The 19,161-nt window shown below is 38.0% G+C and overlaps 1 protein-coding gene across 8 annotated transcripts in view; it reads right to left on the bottom strand.

Moving 5' to 3' along the window:
• gria1a (glutamate receptor, ionotropic, AMPA 1a) overlaps positions 1–18,874 on the bottom strand; it is a 76,187-nt gene extending 57,313 nt beyond the window's left edge. For 2 of the 8 annotated variants that reach the window (XM_051860208.1, XM_051860209.1), the window contains exons 1-3: positions 18,311–18,863; positions 18,025–18,159; positions 971–1,210 (exon numbers count right to left, since the gene is read on the bottom strand). In XM_051860208.1, the coding sequence (XP_051716168.1) occupies positions 971–1,210; positions 18,025–18,159; positions 18,311–18,392 (457 nt within the window). In that variant the 5' untranslated portion in view covers positions 18,393–18,863. Of the gene's footprint in view, positions 1–970; positions 1,211–1,401; positions 1,737–18,024; positions 18,160–18,310 lie in introns of those variants that run through there. The other 6 variants (XR_007924856.1, XR_007924855.1, XM_051860210.1 and 3 more) reach the window with 6 other exon arrangements.
• Between the last annotated feature and the right edge of the window lie 287 nt (positions 18,875–19,161).

Genomic DNA, 19,161 nt, shown 5'->3' with positions numbered 1-19,161 from the left:
AAAGTAAATGCGTATGTGCGACCTGCGCGTATAAAGTACAAAAATCCGGCAGTACAGTACGTGCGTACTATTCTGATGACGAATTTGCGTCACGCGCACTGTACGCTGACCCTCGCGTACGCGTAAAAAGTGAAGTATACTATGGGCTTATGGAAAAAGTTATACATTAAATAATAATCAAATGCTGTAAATAAGAGTATGCAAATAAACAGAGTTGGGCAAGTTACTTCCAAAATGTAATACATTATATATAATACTAGTTACTGTCCTTTGAAAGTAATTAGTTACATTACAATATTACTGTCTCTGAATTGTAAAGCGTTACCCTACTTTTGAGATACTTTCACAAAAATAACACAGAAGTATGATGGCATAAAATGCTAAAATGTACTTTATTGCTGCTCATACATCCAGTGGAGGGCATAATGCCTGTGTAGGCCAGTGATCCTCCAAGAGGGCTTGGAGATAACTTAAAATTTTTGAGATAACTTAAAATTAATTTAAATATATCAATATAATTCATTAATTGTATTATTAGGTTAAATTAAATATTAACAAACACCACCTCTCTGCATATTCTGTGATTGTTTTGAAGCAGCCCACGCCGTTTCTCATCGCGCTGTGTGAAATCCAGATGAACGGCGGCTCAAAACACCCAACCGCATCAGTACGCAAACTACATCTCTCAGTTGGATAAAGAAAACCAGTGTCCGCTATTTTACCCGCAGATTTTTTTCCTGGTGCTGGAATGTCTTGTGGTGTTGGTAAAAAAAATAAAACTAATACAACTTAATTGTAATGTTGTTGTCATGTGCGTTAATGAGTATAATATTACCAAAATTTATTAGTAATGCGTTATATTACAGCAAAAAGTAATATATTACTGTAATATAATTACTTTTGTAATGCGTTACTCCCAACACTGCAAATAAACAGCGCTATAAGTGGGTACATAAAAAGCAGTCCTCACCAGAGTCCGAGCTGTACATGTAGATGAACTTGGACCACTTGTAGTGCTCGATAACGCCCACCAGGGCGTCTTGCAGTTCAGGTCTCAGCTGGATGACAAACTGGTTGGAGTTTTCCATGGGGAAGCTGGGCGTCACAAAGCAGACGTGTAGCGCACCGCAGAACGACATCAACATGTTGACGGTCTTCCTGTCGTACACGCCGATGATGGCGTATACTCCTTTTGAGAACTGCGAACAGACTGGAGACGACAACAGAACACGATTTACAATACAGACATCATTCACGTGGCATTGTTAGCATCTTGCTGGTTTTATTATTAATTTCCGAGAAGCAATTAGTAAACATGCATCACTGGACTGGAAATGGTGCGGATGGAGTTTCTGAAGAGGCAGATAATCAATGCACACAAAGGGTCTCACTGACATTTACCAAACAGCAGGGCGCTTTTCTATCTCTGCTGCCTTGAACGTTGAATATCTTTTCCTCTCCCTGTTGGAGGCAAAATGGCCTCAGTCTGTTTTGAACCAGGTTTCCCTGTGTATTTTAATGCTGTATCATACTCTGTTGTTGCTATCTTTGCCCTGGCGGAGGTTATTTTTCACTGTGGCTCCGGCCCTCACGTTTCAGTCCCGCAACTAAACAGATTGAAGTTGCAGTCTGTTCGCTGCCCAAGGCCCAAATCCCAGCAGGGGCTGCCTGAGGGGCACAGGGGGAGTAGGAGCGATAGGCATGGCCATCACCCAAACTGCCTGCCCCATCATGCAACAGCCCACAAGCAGTGCAGGGTGCCAACTCCTCCAGCATATGTGTTTTTGTGTGTGTGACCACTGGCCTTTATCACATGCACTATGACTCATTTTAACATCCGACCAAAACATGAACACTTTACTGATAGACATTGTCTCATTCTGAGCAAATGACATCTTATAAATAGAATGAGATATTCAACACAGGTACACTCATTAAACTGTTCTCCATGCACTGTATATAGAAGTCACATGCTTGGTGCTAAGCAATAATGAGTGTGACACCTCTATAACAGACACCGCCGTGAGCTGAGGTAATATTGAGGGTGTTCTTATCACATGGCTCTGCTTCCTCTGTGACTGATGACTTGCACATTAATTCTGTCTGGTCTGAGCTTTGTGGACCCGGAGAGAAATAGAGAGAAAGAGAATGTAAAAAGAGAAAGGAAGGTAGGGGACTGCATCCCTCTGTGTTAGCTATTACCGAAGACATATGGCATATTGAATCGAAATCCTCATCATACCATATGTGCTTGTCTTGGATGGTTTCACATATTTTACTTTTTTTGTCAATGCATACAATGTTAATAACCTGTGCTCATTCATCTACAACACATTGTTGAACTGGGTTCCTGGCAACAGGCATCAGCAGAACATATTCATTAACTTTATTTGATATCATTTGGCATATGACTTCATTCTAAATGACTTAACTTTAATTGCAGTGATATATTAGCCTACTGAACACAGCTTTAGTGCCTTGCTCATGGGGTTTTAAACTTGCAATGCTATCTGAGATTGTCACATTGATGCACTTAAGCGTGATGTGAGCGTGATGTGAGTGTGAGTCACACATCTTTCCTGATCCTTTCCATCCTATTCCATGCATCATTTCCTGTTGTTTTCTATTTTCCTACCAAAAACAGTGGCAAAAAGCCAAACCAAGCTTATTCTTTTGCTAACCAAGACTACATTTATTTGATGAAAAATCCAGTAAAAACAATAATATGTTGTAATTTTATTACAAATTAAAATAACCATTTACATGTAATAACTCTAATACTAATAATTTATTTAAAATACTATGGCCATTTTTGCCCTGTGGAAAATAAAAAACACTCCTCACTCTCACTTGTTTAGGAAAATTGTTAATTTAATCTCAAACTCTTCACTAATTTTGAAAAAAAAAAAATTATTAGCAGCAAAGTGAAGGACAACCATACCCCAATCAGGCATAACATTATGACCACCTTCCTAATATTGTGTTTGTCCTGCTTTTGTTGCCAAAACAGCCCTGACCCGTTGAGGCATGGACTCCACTGGACCCCTGAAGGTGTGCTGTGGTATCTGGCACCAAGATGTTAGCAGCAGATCCTGTAAGTCCTGTAAGTTGTGAGGTGGAGCCTCCATGGATCGGACTAGTTTGTTCAGCACATCCCACAGATGCTCAATTGGATTGAGATCTGCGGAATTTGGATTCCAAGTCAACACCTCAAACTCGTTGTTGTGCTCCTCAAACCATTCCTGAACCATTTCTGCTTTGTGGCAGGGTGCATTATCCTGCTGAAAGAGGCCACAGCCACCAGGGAATACCGTTTCATGAAAGGGTTTACATGATCTGCAACAATGCTTAGGTAGGTGGTATGTGTCAAAGTAACATCCACATGGATGGCAGGACCCAAGATTTCCCAGCAGAACATTGCCCAAAGCATCACACTTCCTTCGCCGTCTTGTCTTCTTCCCATAGTGCATCCTGGTGCCATGTGTTCCCCAGGTAAGCGACGCTCACGCACCTGGCCATCCACGTGATGTAAAAGAAAATGTGATTCATCAGACCAGGCCACCTTCTTCCATTGCTCTGTGGTGTAGTTCTGATGCTCACATGCCCACTGTTGGCGATTTCGGCGGGGGACATCCTGACTGGTCTGCAGCTATGCAGCCCCATACGCAACAAACTGCGATGCACTGATTATTCTGACACCTTTCTATCAGAACCAGCATTAACTTCTTGAGCAATTTGAGCTACAGTAGCTCGTCTGTTGGATCGGACCACACGGACCAGCCTTCACTCCCAACGTGCATCAATGAGCCTTGGCCGCCCATGACCCTGTTGCTGGTTCACCACTGTTCCTTCCTTGGACGGCTTTTGATAGATACTGACCGCTGCAGACCGGGAACACCCCACAAGAGCTGCAGTTTTGGAGATGCTCTGACCCAGTCGTCCAGCCATCACAATTTGGCCCTTGTCAAAAGCATTTTTTCCTGCTTCTAACACATCAACTTTGAGGACAAAATGTTCACTTGCTGCCTAACATATTCCACCCCCTAACAGGTGGCGTGATGAAGAGATAATCAGTGTTATTCACTTCACCTCTCAGTGGTCATAATGTTATGCCTGATCGGTGTAATTTGTCATTTGAAAAGAAGTAAAATAAATATCCGGTGAATAAAAGTTTCCAAGACAATTTTAATGTAATCCAAACCAGAATAGTAACATAACAAACACATTTGGTTTTTAATCAGTACAAAAATTTCAATGGAAACAATTTGCCACACGGCCGTTGCCACTTCCCACGTGTGTGATAATGTGGAAGCAGATTGCAAGTGTGCGGCTCTTTCTCGCTCACATCTGCTTCCCTGTTCTGAAAAGTTCCTCCTGACAGGGAGCACATGGCAATGTCATCCGGCCCTCTAATGACAGGAACACACTGGCCGCCTGCAGTGGTTTGTGTTAGCCTGAGTAGAGGCGTAAAACACGATGTGAACACCTCTGGCCAACCTGTGCTCTCTGGCCCTGCTAAAGATCCTGGCAGCATCTGCCCATTCTGGCACCATCTCACAAACAGATCACCACAGGTCTGTTCGGCCCTACCAGACCCTCGGCGGCGATGACTAATGACTGTATTGAACGTTCAGCTTGTCTGTAATTATGAGACTCGTAGAGCCTTAACCAAGCTGATGCTATTAGACTTGAAGCTGCACTGTAAAAATATCCTGTAAATTTACAGTAAAAAAGAAAAAAGAAAATGGCAGCTGTGGTTGCCAGAAGTTCAAGGTAAAAAACATGGTTTCATGACCTTTCTGCTACACCACAAATCCCTAAGTAGGTCTGCTAGTCCGTTTTAAGTTGGACAAATTATTGAAATTAAATTTATAAAACATTTAAAGCTCATGTAAACAGACAATTGCTAAATGGCATTGTTGTTGTTTTTTTCTTGTATCATAACCAAAAGAGCAGAACATACATCCTGCTAATATTCTCATTTTGTGTCCCACAAAAGAAAGAAAGCCTGAAGGGTTTGGAACAAAATGAAAATGAGGGTTTTCATTTTTTGATTAACTATTCCATTAAACAAGAAATATTTCACGTTCTAATTCCAAAATCAACTGGCAACAGTGAAGAAACGGTATTTTCTTTGCATAGATGGACTGTGGAACTCCAGTGTTTCTGTTTTTGCTCATCCTAAATTACATCAGTTCCACTTAATATGTGTGAGGCCAGTCTATTTAAACGACAGCGTGCCTGAGAGGTTCTTGCCAGGCAGCACTATGGAGTAAACCTGCTTTAAACTGCAGTCTGAGAGCAGTCTCAGGTAGACTCCCTCAGGAGAACTGTGGAGACTAAATAGCCATTTCCTTCTCAATCTGTTTCACTCACTCACTATTTCTCTTTTCCCCACCCCACCAATCGTGAGCAGAAAACCTGTGGATTATTAGAGCCCGTGTGTGCTTTCATGTGCTATTATTTGGTGTATTTTGATGCCTGATAACATGTCGGTGTATGGATTATTTGAATAACTGTGCAGTGGACTGAATTTTTAAGGATAGCGAGCTCCACCTCTTCCATCCGCATCTACTGCTTTAATGAGGTGTTCTGCTCGCTCCTTTGGCCTCCAGTCCTCTGTATAAACACACACACACACACACACACTATTCTCTGGCACACTCTAACATACACACACAAGCTACATGCCCTCACAGTTCAAATATAAATCATACATACACACACACTCAAACTAATTTAGCAATCTCTCTCTTTCTACACACAAGTGTCTGCAAATATCAGCAGAGTAATTACACACAGACAAGACTCTCTCTCTCTCTCTCTCTCTCTCTCTCTCTCTCTCTCACACACACACACACACACACACACACACATTAAGACACACACAAGCCTGTCCATACTCATTGATGGGAGTTACACGTCATTACCCTACACAGTGGAGCGTATTGCTGTGAGTGCTCAAGGGGATCTGTAGTAATAATCACTCCTGTATCCTGCTGTATTTATGCCCTAAGTGGACAGTTCCAGGTCAGCTATACATAATGTGTTATTTCCAAGAAATTCGACCTTTACAAATACAGTATATGCATGGTATGACAACATAAGCCAGGATGAGGGCTTCTCATCATTTGCATGTACTATGTATTACACATAGTTTGTAAAATACCCACATGATGTCTATGGAAGCGGCAATGTAAATCCTTTCAAATATAGTAGCTATAATTTGACGACGGGTCTCATTGATATTAGACACACACTGTGTATGCAATTAAAGTTTACTCAATTCTATTCCTAGTTCATCGGCCAGTTACTTTCATGTCTTTCGGAAGAAGTGGATAAATGTAGGCACGCGTGTTATAAATCCGACAACTCCGATTCTGACTGATTCTTCCATTGCTCGTTATAGATCAACATAACCTGGTGTTTAAATGACAAAATACATTTATGACATGTAGGCGTATTTGAGAATGGGAATATCAGATCTTTCATGATATAGTTAACAAGTTTGGAAATGTTTCGAATAAAGAAAGGAAAATGAAATAAAACCAAAGGCCTAGATAAGTTATTCAGCACTATTGTGGCTTCGATGTGTCACATCACAAGCATGATGTAAATAACATTGTAAATGTTTTATTATAAGCGCAATATTAACATTTACTATTTGTATATTATTGATTTTTATATTATTAATTATACTTACTTGCATTAATATCCATTTATATCATTAATACCATTATACATTTTCTTTTACAATATAATATTTTATAGTTGGCATTAAACAAAAATTGTGATCATCTTTTCTTCTCTATTTTGACATACCTGTGTGAATCAGATTCTCCAACAATAATAATAATAATAATAAAAAAAACAGTACTTGATTTTGATTGGATCATTATCATTTGCTAACTGCTTTGCCTGTGATCTGATGCGAGTTTCAGGTTGCTGGAAGGAAGGGGTTAATGTGCCACAAATAAACTAATAAATAATTTCTGCTCTACCCTGAATGTGCAAAAAAAGGATCCTAAGAAATCTTTTTGTTGTGGATAACGGTAGTCATGTCCTGAACCTGTCTGCTGACAAGGCCTCTCAGGGCGGAAACGGCTGTTATCAGTCCTGCAACAGGAGAACAAACCAATTTGGAGAAAGCCAGCAGCAACCTCAGAAAAATGTTCCTTTTTCTATTACCCAAACACAACAAATAGCCTGAGCACTGCATTTCATTTTGTCCATCAAGCTTGCTGCAATAAAAGAGAATATAATATTGACAGTTTAAGCTTCAATGTGATGTTTGTTTCATTTTATGGAAACAACTAAATTGTCCTGCCTGGTGGCTGACATGGAGAGTTACTGCTGTGGCCCTAAAGCATTATTTAAAAGCACCACAAACACATTTGAACGATTTCCAACAACCGTCTCCTTTCAGGTCTATGAATAAAAGTCTGTCTGTCCAGTATATATTGTCTCTGTTTAGATTTAGACGTGTTTAAAACAGTGTAACAATAACCGAGCCATACCTCTCACTGTGTTTGATTTCCCTTAATGATAATGATATACAGAGTTACAAGTCCTTCATACTGAAGGCCACAAATAGCTCTCAGTGCAGCAAAAGTGATCCAGTGTTGGGTGGGTGGAAACCCGCAGGTGCAGAGACCGCTGGTCTGACCAAATGAGAGTTCACTGATTCAGAATGAGTCACTCGCACAACCTGAGCATGAGAGTGTGAACCAGATAAATATGGAAGAGAATAAAATCCACCTCCGATAATATGGCACAATATGTCGTCAGACATTCTGGGTGGCACAACTGTGTGCTCATATGGCACATATCCAACCAATCAAAGGCCCGAATCATAACCTAAACTTTATAACCATAACAGCATAAAATTAGAGGGCAATGATTATTTGCCAGGAATGTACAGTCAAACCAAAAATTAGTCAGACATTTTTGATATATTTTTACTAGTGGGTGCAGGACACTATAGTTCATTTATGTAAGTGAGGATAGCAAAATAAAGTAAACTGTGACATATTATACCCAAAAATTCTTCATACAGTGGACTACCAGTAAAACTGATAAAATTTGGAACCAAAAATTATTCAGACACTTTGACCTGACCATGTTTTGCTTAAGTGTTATCTGACATAATTAAGATAAATTTTTTACAACACAGTTTAACTCTGAGATCTTGTCATATTTTATTACCATTTTTTGAAACTATAGTGAATAAACTGTATTAATGAATGAAATGTTCAAGGTGTCTGAATAAATTTAGGTTTGACTGTATTTGTCATTCAATTTTCATTAGTTTGAGAAAGGTGATAAAACCAAAGGGAATGGCATTACTCTCACAACTGAAGTAAACAAACAAACAAACAAACAAACAAACAAACAAACAAACATTTAACCTGCTCTTTATCCCTTCCAACCCAACACACATGACAAATTTAAATCAAACAAAACCATATTACCAACATTACACATACACTACCTTTCAAAAAAGTTGAGGTCATTAAGATTTTAATGTTTGCTAAAGTCCTTAATGCTCATCAAGGCTACATTTATTTGGTCAAAATACAGTAAAAACTGTTATATTGTAAAATATTATTACAATTTAAAATAGCTTTTTCATATTTTACTTTTAATTTGTTCCTGTGACAGCAAAGCTGAATTTTCAGAATCATTACTTCAGTCTTCAGTGTCACATGATCCTTCAGAAATACAGTCATTTTTTGCTCAAGAAACATTTATCATTATTATCCATATTGAAAACAGAAACATGTCTAACATTATAATTTCAATTTTCAATAAAGTCAATTTGAAACAACTAAGGATATTGATCAGGCCATGATGTGGAGAAACTAACTACAGTAAAAATAGCACCACTAACAGCAGGAACAAGCTACTATTCAAGTAGCAGTGTTGAATGATAAAACGTTATTTCAATATTTTTATGTCACATTCTACAGCTCTTTAGCATGTTTGGATACATCCACAAGCTCTCTCACACACACAATCCTTGATACATGTGAGCACAATAATAAGTTCCCAGCTCAGAACCCTTTCCCTCGTATGGATGGATATTAAACTTAAGTCAAGGATCAGAGCTTTAAGTAGGCCAAAAGAGTGTAAGGGCAGCCTGACCAGAAAACTTGACACTCGGGTCTTGGTGTGCAGGGGATGAACAAAATGGTCACACTTTCAAAGAGTGCTAATAGTGCTGTGAGCCTGTGGCTGCTGGGATCAGTATGTGTCCTCGACATCACAGAAAGGACAAACCCCATCCTCGGACAGGCATCAGTAACACATATTAGCTCTTGTGCTTAAGCAAAGTAGCTAAGGAAAAGAGGCGGATGTCAGCTGATATTCAGGGACAGGGCTGGTCGCTTTCTTTCTCTTCCACAATTTGTTTCACCAGTGCAAATAAACGAAATGCCTAATTAAAATGATAATTGAGAAAACCAGACCTCCATCAACTCCATTCACAAGGCATCTTAAGAGATAGCCCCAACACACTCACAAACACCCACACACAAACACATACACACACACACACACACACACAAAGTAGGGATTGGAATCGTAGAGTCTGGTTCAGATTCCATTAAGGATTCTTTTTGTACTTCTGAGGAAGCAATAGAAATAGAAGGACGTGCTGTCTATATTATTTCTTAGAATCCAGACTTTCTCTCTCAGCACATTCAATTCAGACGGTAAACTTACAATTCAACTAAAATAAATTCAGTAGCAAAACCACTGAATAGCAGTGTTTTAGTGCAGTATTATGTCCACATCTGTGGAAGAATGCAAATGTTTAAGCAAAAGCATTAATAGAACCGAATGTCATGAAAATCATTAGGTTTGCTGGATGAATTACATTGAGTAGAATGAGTAAATGTAACAGTTCTTAAACAATTTGTCAGTGTGTGAAATCCATTTAAATGTATAAAACACAACCTTACTTTATCCATTTGTGTTGTAACTACATGAATCAATATCATTGCAAGAAAATCCAGACTGACATGTTGAATCCGTTCAATCTATTTTTAGTGAATAAAATTAAAAAATTGGCTAAATGAAATAAACTGCATGGGCGAATAATATTTAATCATATACACAGAAAAACACTATATTTTGAAGTTGGTAAGATTTTTTTAGTCTCATGCTCACTAAGGCTGCATTATTTGATCAACAATACAGTAAAACAGTAATATTGTGAAATATTACAATTTTAAATCACTTAAAAAGTTTTGTATTTTAATATATTTTAAAATTTTACTATACATACAATCATACTGTTTATTTCATTTTGTTTTCTACTTAATTAAAATATGGTTATTTCTTAGATAAGAATTCTTATTTCTTATTAATCAAAGTTTGGTTAAAAGCTATAAACTGTAAAAATGTGCAATGCTGTTCTGTTGTAATATTTTTATCATTTAGTGGGCATAACTAAATGAATGTTTGCACAAAAAGACTATAACAAATTTGTTCAAAAAATATGTGTAAGTTTCTTTAGTTCTGTTGGTTCATTTGTGTTTTAGTTTGGTTTTGTTCTATTCCTGTTTGCCTGTGTTCCCAGTGATTGTTAGTTTCCATAGTTACGCATTAGTTTCACACCTGTTCTTAGTTCCGTTGATTACTCTGTGTGTATTTAAGCCCTTAGTTTCCTCAGTTCAGTGTTCAGTGTTGTTTACATCTAGTCTGATGTGTACTTCTCCTGTGTTTGGATCTCTAGTGATCTATATTAAAGACTTCATTGAGTATTTTCCTGTTCACAAGTGTTGTTTACCACACCAGCCATAACAATATGTGTTTTTTTGTTGTTTTTAATAGGTTTTAATTGCATTGCATTGATGATTTTTCTTCAGTTTAATTAGGTTCAATGAATCTTTTAATGTTTTTAGTATTTCTCAACTCTACACCTGAGCTAGATCTTCCCTATCATAAAACATTTTCCTAACATGGATAATACAGTACTTGATTACGTCTCCACAAAACCTACAGGGATTAGGATTAAAAAACCCTTCTCAAACTCTCTATGGTGATGTCAGCCAAGACAGACGCATGTGTCCTCATTAAGACAGGAAGCTCAGGCTATATGGGGCATCCTCCTAATGAAGCATAATTGGACTGCTTCCACTATTTAAAATGGCACTATATGATGGTATGGGGACAGTGGAGTCTCTTGCACTAGATAGCAATGTCAAGGCAAGATTGTCTCATACTGAGTTTATACTTCAGTTGGTTACACTCATTCTTTTATTTGTCATTTGCAGCTCGAAAATCAAAAGACCCTCTTAGTGTTTTACTACCTTTACATTCTTTGTTCTCGTTTTATATAAAAAATAGCAAGGTAACAGTTGTCATGTTTTTGAGGAGGAGAAGACAGATGAGAGCAAACGTGGTTCTCTCTGTGTCTCTCATTAATGTAAAGGACTATGCGAGACAAAGAAGTCTCTGTTCGTCTCAGACTGAACATGACAGCTCCTCTCTTTTCCTCATTGAGGAGAAGTACATCCCTCACTGGATCCTTTTTCACAGCTCTTACAAAAACCAACAGCCATAGTAAATCAGCGATACAAAGCCACCATACAAATTCGGGGACTTAATCACGTTATCGTTGTGAATGCCTAAAATGTATGAAAGGTCAAAAGTCACAATTAACAAGAGGTCCACATCTGGTTCTGGACCAGTACCGGTCCGGACCAGGATTGGTTTCATCTGAACTGTTCAAAAGTTTGAGGTTGATAAAAAAAAATGTTTTTGAAAGAAGTCTCTTATGCTCACCACACCTGCATTTATTTGATCAAAAATACAATGGAAATAGAAATATTATTACAATTATAAATAACAGTTTTTATTTGAATATATTTGAAAATGTAATGTATTCCTGTAATGGCAAAACTGAAGACTGGCGCATTGGCTGCTGAAAATTCAGTGTCACGTGATTCTTCAGAAATATGCCGATTTGGTGCTCAAGGAACAATTCATATTATTATCAATGTTGAAATCAGTTGTGCTGCTTAATAATTTTTGTGGAAACCATGATACATTTTTTTAGGATCCTTTGATGAATTGAAAGTTCGAAAGAAAAACATTTATTTGAAATAGAAATATTTTGCAACAATGTAAATGTCTTTAGGATCACTTTTGATCAATTTAATGCACTTTTGGTGAATAAAAGTATTATTTTCTTTAATAAATCCCATGATTGTATAATTATAAACCATTGAGATGTATACAGCATAGGTGACACAGAAGCTGACAGGGTGTATTTACACACTTCCAGTGCCACAGTAGAAATGTGTCAACTGCTAGAAATTCTGCTATACGCAGACAGCACATTGATTATAGTGGGAGTGATTTAGCTGCTAAGTGTAGGTTGTTTACGGTTACTAAGCAACAGCACAACCTGCAATACAGAATTCGACTGATGTGCAGTCCCAGGTGTGCAGTGTGGCTCATCCAAGAATTTATAATGTTATTATTTTGTGGTTTTGAAACTCTGACTGTTCGGACCTTTTAAAGACGGAACCTCTTGGCACTTTAATTGAATATCCTACTTTAGGGTATCCCATCCAGATGATTCTGTTGTTCTGAGGTGGCTGAGGGTGATCCCACCCCCCTTCAGTCTCCTGTTACACAATAACACAATACCCCGGAGCCAACTCTCCCAACACTCACAATCCTAGAGGTTCACAACCGTGCTGCCTGTACACATTTCTTTGTGACTGTACGACATGCAGAAAGACTTGCTGCAGAGGGTTATTATTTTCTTCTCAGTGCGAAGCGCTGAAAGACATTTCAGGCTTATGACAGAAACCGCTGCTGCTTTCTGAGATACTGTGATGCATGTTTACAGCCGTCTCCCAAGAGCAATCACATTGGATGCGAAGGTGTAAACTACATACTGTGAAACACCTAATAAAAGAAAACATGCACGCACGTACTACTCTTCAACAGTAGCAGAGCAGTAAAAAAAAACAGATGTTTCATTTAGAACATTACATTATGAGACTTTGCTCAGTGCAGATCAAATTATAGCAACAGTAAATACACTCGATTCAGTTCTTTGTCCTGAAGCGTGCTAATATTCTTCCAGCCTGGAGGCTTTCTTTCTTGGAGGTAGACCTATGAAAGCACACTTTCCCATAGATCTTTAAGTGGGCTCTTGAGTCTTTGCATGCAGGAATCGGTGAGCATCTCATATTGATTTTGGAGCCTTTGCATGGGTTCTGGCTATTGATCAGCTCTAATTCTTCTCACGGATCAAATAAAGGAATCCATCATTAACTGTGAGGACTTCAAATGTCAGCGAGACAGTTGGGGGTCATTGAATAAATTGCATTCCACCTTTATACAGGCATATTCTTCTGAAATTGAAAGCGAAAACGTGTCTATTACTGGAAAGTGGGAGAGTGTATGAAAATAACACTGTCTGGTAGTCCTCTTTATCAATCTATGAATCATCTATTTTAATTACTTGTTTACCATGAGGCAATCTGATTTATAATATCTCTCTAGATATACAGGATATCTAAATTTACTCCAGCTTAATGCAATAAGAGTTATCAGAGACCATCCAAGCATGAAAACATGCAGCAATTAAATTAAACGTGGCTTTGGGAAATCAACATAGATATTATACTGAACTGATGCTGTATTTTATATAATAATGAACAATAGTAGCACACACAATGTTCCTAATTTAAAATCACAAAATATAGTCTTGACACTCAGGTTCTGTTAAGACTGATTTTGATGCTCTCCGGAAACCACAATTATTTAGCTTAAAAATAACAAAACTAATTTCCTACTTCAAATTATTTTAATAAGTTTCTCTTACGCAATCAAATCCCAGTAGGCAAACATTAATGTGACTTTCTCCCGCTGTTTTTATTCATTTATATAAGGGGTTTCTAAGACCCCAAACATTAATAACACATTAAAGGTGCGGTAAGTGATTTTTGAAAAACGCTGTTGAAAATTGGATCGGACTGAACACCAAAACACACTTGTAGCCAATCAGCAGTAAGAGGCATGTCCACTCATGATGGGGGAGGAGAGAGAGATCAGTGCACAAGACAGACATTAGCAGAACGACTATAGAAAGAGAGAGATGGCAGAGAAAACACAAAAGAAGAAAAAGCCAGGGGAATATAACTTTAAAAAGAAGGGTTATAATCAGGCAAGAGGTAGGAGCCGCATTAATATTGGAGAAGCTTTCCAGCACTGGGTTAGTTCACCCAAAAATGAAAATTCTGTCATTAATTACTCACCCTCATGTCATTCCTAACCTGTAAGACCTTCGTTCATCTTCGGAAGATATTTTTGATGAAATCGAAGAGGTATATGACTTGTCCATAAACAGCAATTTAACCACCACTTTCAAGGTCCAGAAAGGTACTAAAAGACATTGTTAAACCAGTGACTACAGTGGTTCAACCTTAATTTTATGAAGTGATGAGAATACTTTTTGTGTGCAAAAACAAAACAAAATAACGACTTTATTCAACTATATATATTCTCTTCTGTGTCATTCTCTTAAATTGCTGTCAATGGACGAGTCATATACCTCTCGGATTTCATCAAAAATATCTTAATTTGTGTTCCGAAGGTCTTACGGGTGTGGAACGACATGAGGGTGAGTAATTAATGACAGAATTTTCATTTTTGGGTGAACTAACCCTTTAAGGAGTGGGAAAACGGATGCTGAGGTTGCTTTATTTCTTCTCGATACATGAGTAACATTGTTTTTTCTTTTGGTTCCCCTTTTAGTGATCGCTATAACCCCTTAATCTTGTCACATTTGTAATATATTAGTTACTTAAACTATCGTGTTATGTACGGAGCTGCTCATGAAAACTGTTTTTTTTTTGGTATGACTTTGCCATCGAAGGAGTAGAGGAGCTAAATAACATTTAGACATTCTACCTGAATTATCATAGTAACACAAATTGGATGTGTGTGCTTGTGTATGTGTTGTGGGGGGTATCAAGACAGGGCTGTGATCCTTTTGTTATGGTAATTTCATATATCAACAGCATCTACCAGAAATTGCTTACTGCACCTTTAAAAGGAGAATGACCATATTATCATTGTTTATAGTCATTTCTCTTAAGATTGGTAAAAATCATGAAGTATTAACCTAAAAGATCAATGTTAGGAATATATATATTTTTAAAATTAGCTATTAAAATCACCTTGAGGTCTCTGAGACCCCACACTGTAAAAAGTAATACGCTCTCTCTACTCAATAAAATTGTGGCAACAGATTACAAGCAATATTATTAAATTCATCATATAAGAATTTAGTTAGAATTAATCAAATTAATTCCGTAAAAAGCAACAATTTAAAATGGGTAAAATTAGCAAACAACATTACAAAAACCACAAACTGACTTAAAAAGCAAAGAGTCAAACTGAGCAACTAAATGAAACACCGATCACCATAATGGTGACCAAACATTTTCAATAAAATCAACATCAACATCTAAACCTCTGTTAATTCATGTGTTTCTCTTTCCTTCAGTGATTCTACTTGTTATCATCGGGTGTCTTCAATGTTGGCAATAAAAAATAAAGAGTTCTTAATTCATCTTTGATGTCTGTATGTTATTCAGATATTTTTGTTTAAATTTTACTTAAATTTTACTCGTTTTAAATGGTTGACATTTGTTGAATTTAATTAATAATATTGCTTGTAATCTGTTGCCAAAATTTTATGGAGTAGATATAGCATATTACTTTTTACAGTGCAAAGAAAACATGAGGGTTAGGTGTGCTCTCATTACACTTTCTAATTATCAGTAAAACTGTGCTTTCCTAGGTGCCACACCACTTCTTATTTAATCAGCCTTTGCCCCAGAACAATTCTGTGTACTCACCCCCCTCTGGTTTACCCCGGCAGGTGCTGACGGGGACGGTTTGCTCTAAGGATTGAGCCCACACAGAGGGGGAGCAGCTGAGGGTAACTTTCCTCAGGCGTCTCCGGACACACATTCAGTTCATGGCACAAGAGGCCATTCAGCATTACACAGAGTCGGGGCCTTCACAGCACTCCTCTCACAGCTCATTGCGTGAGGGCTGTCCATTCACCACACAACAGATCAGGACGGGAGCGCAGAGCGATACAAGAGACCTTCGATTATCCGGGACAAACTGCTGCAGCATTTAAATATGACTGAGCTTCATAATGGGTCAGTGAATAACAAACGTCTTATCTTGAGGAAAAAAATGAAGACAGTGAGGAAAAGGTGCAAGAACATCATTGACTAATGAGCATGTTGAATTTTCCACCTGAGAGAACTCCATGAAATTCATAGAGGGACTGATTTGTTTCTTTACTCCATTACAAATCCCACCGCACACCTCCAGCTCTGACAGAATCTGTGGATGGAGTTTAATTACACTGTTTGGGGACCCTCACATTAGTGTTTGGATCTGCATCCTAATATCTGTTAATAAGGCCATTACGCAATTGTTTTCATTTCATCTGATTGGTTTTCCTCAAGACCAGGCATGCTGATGGATGATTGGTCTGTACTGACACACACTGAATGCATGAAAAGAGGATGAGGCGAGAGGGTCTATGCATAGTTCAAAATTCACATCATGAAAAGAAATACTGGTAGCCCGGGGGAGACGAATGCTTAGATTTAATGTGCATTTCTTTGATGTGCTCTCAGTAGTATTACAGAACAAAGAATATTTAAAACATGCTACAGAGCTGAAAGATATCTGCTCACTAATTTTCATACTCAAGTGTCCAGTTTGTGTCACATTTTTTTAAAAACTCTATTCTCTAAACTCTATTCTCTCTATATATATTCCTGATGCTTTCATGAGAAAAGAAACAGAGAAAGACTGATATAGAGTATTGATTCCCAACCTTTTTTGTCATACAATTCCCCAATGAATAAGGCTCAAGAATCACCTTACTAAACATGAAATGTGTTGTGTTATACTGGATATATCACTCAGCATTATTGCTAATTTAAATACAGTGATTCTCTTTCAAACAAAACATGATCAATATTGTAAGTACCTTCTACATCTAATAAGTCTTTTTAAGCATTTCTAGGTGCACATGTGAAAAACATTCTCAAAGAAAGCTAACAATGAATTTATTTATAAATGAAAGTCATAATTTTTATTTTATACCTCTAGCAAAGCCAAAATCAAAATCTTCCCAAGTATCCCTGATTGGGAATCACTGACACAGAGAAAAATTTCACATCCCCTGTCTATATCCTATCTATATTGCTGCTGTTAGACATCTGCGTGAGCCTAAAGAGCTTGAAAGTCATTGATTAATCAATTCATTGCTATCAACGCTTGTTTTCTTTAACAGCGCTTTGATCCTGTGCTCTTTACAAAGGAAGCTGCCACACGTTGTGCGCTTTGAGACTAGAAACACAAATGTCTTACAGGCTACTAAATCACAAGAATGACCTGTGACCCAACATAACTGACCGACAATCCTCAAGATATTTCGATATTAATTCATAATGATCAGCATTATAACAGAACGGCTTCATGATATATCAGCAACGAAGCGCGCGCGTCCATCATGACGCATAATTGAGATTAATTGCACGCACAGTAGTGAAACGAAATAAACAACAACAACAACAAACAAACAAACAAAATGACATGCAAAAATTGTGTTTAATTTGATAACTGAGTTATTTCCTAGCGACATATTCCAGGCGTAAAGCGCATTTAGCGTAACACGCATTTTTGTGTCTGGATCATGCACTTCTGCACTTGTGAACCGTACATCACCAATACATTCAAAACGCCACATTTGCCATGCCAGATATATTAGTGTTTAACACAAATAAGATCGATTTTATCGATCGTGTGGTATGCGCAACAGGGAGACAAAACTTTCACATCCAGACTTCTTCATTTTATCATTCTGCCATCAAAGCAACAGATAGACATGGACAGCAGCTGCAGTGCGTTGATATTCACTACACACATTTTCTCTACACTGTAAAAATGGGTTGTACTCACAAGCATATGTCATGGAGAAGCTATTCCCCATTTTGACCATATCCACTTGAGGTACCAGTTTAGGGATTTCCTGGTGTTGCGAGAGCGCAAACCGAAACACTTCATATTCGTGTGATTCGGTTGGGAATAATCCTCCTGTGGGGAAATATAAATCCCACAATACGTTAAAACAATCCAAGCAGTTTCTGGTAAAATTAGTAAAATTACTAAAACCATGTTTATAAGTCTTTCTCCATTTTTTATTCATAACGCACCATTCTACACTTCACTTTTATAATCCACTCACCTATGTTGATATTACTTGGGAAACTGGAACCGAAGCACAATCCCAGAAAACTGGTGCAGAGCAGTGTGAGGCTTCGCTGCATATTTCCTTTTGCATTAGCGAAGAAAAAGAAAGCCAAATCCCAAGCATGGGTATGCGCGTGGTGTAGAATATCTCTTCTGGATGCTCTCACACTATTCGCACATCGGCGAGTGAGCAGCGTGGATTACAGGTGAACCTCTTTGCTCGTGCTGTCCTCTCTCGCGCTGCGTCCTTGTGTGTTGCGCTCACAGCCGTTCTTTCAGCACAAGCAGCACTTCCTCTGAGAGCCGCGGACGCGCGCGCGAGAGAGAGTGAGTGAGGGACCCCGATAACCGTATTCCACTCCAGCGCAACACCATGGACTTTCTTCTTACGTTCACAGTTAAGCACTTACTGTATGGTTGAATAAGCCAGCGGTCTCGTGTTTAACTGTGCGTCTTGTTACGCACAAAGAGACGATGGCGAATAACGCGTAAACAAACATGAGCGCATATTTTGAAATGATGTTTCAGAGAAGTGCTTCTCAACCTTTGTCACTTCGAGGTCCTTCATTGGACAATATTGCTCTGATTTTTTCCTCTGGTTTCTTGTAATGAGGATAAAGATTGTTTTCGATTTTTTTTCCTTTTTTTTTTTTTTTTTAACAGAACATAGGAGTGATTAAAATAATTAATTGTGATTAATTTCCTGATTCCAGCAGCTTCAAGTACTGTATGTTCTTCAGTGAAAACAACAGCTGTTGTGGGGACAAATTGAAATAGGAAATATGATGCTAGTTTACATGTTGGACATCTTTGTAACATTTTTTTTTTTTTTTTTTTTTTTTACCA

This window comes from Ctenopharyngodon idella, chromosome 14, assembly GCF_019924925.1.
Source record: "Ctenopharyngodon idella isolate HZGC_01 chromosome 14, HZGC01, whole genome shotgun sequence".
NCBI lineage: Eukaryota > Metazoa > Chordata > Actinopteri > Cypriniformes > Xenocyprididae > Ctenopharyngodon > Ctenopharyngodon idella.
This window is presented reverse-complemented; position numbering and strand designations above follow the sequence as displayed.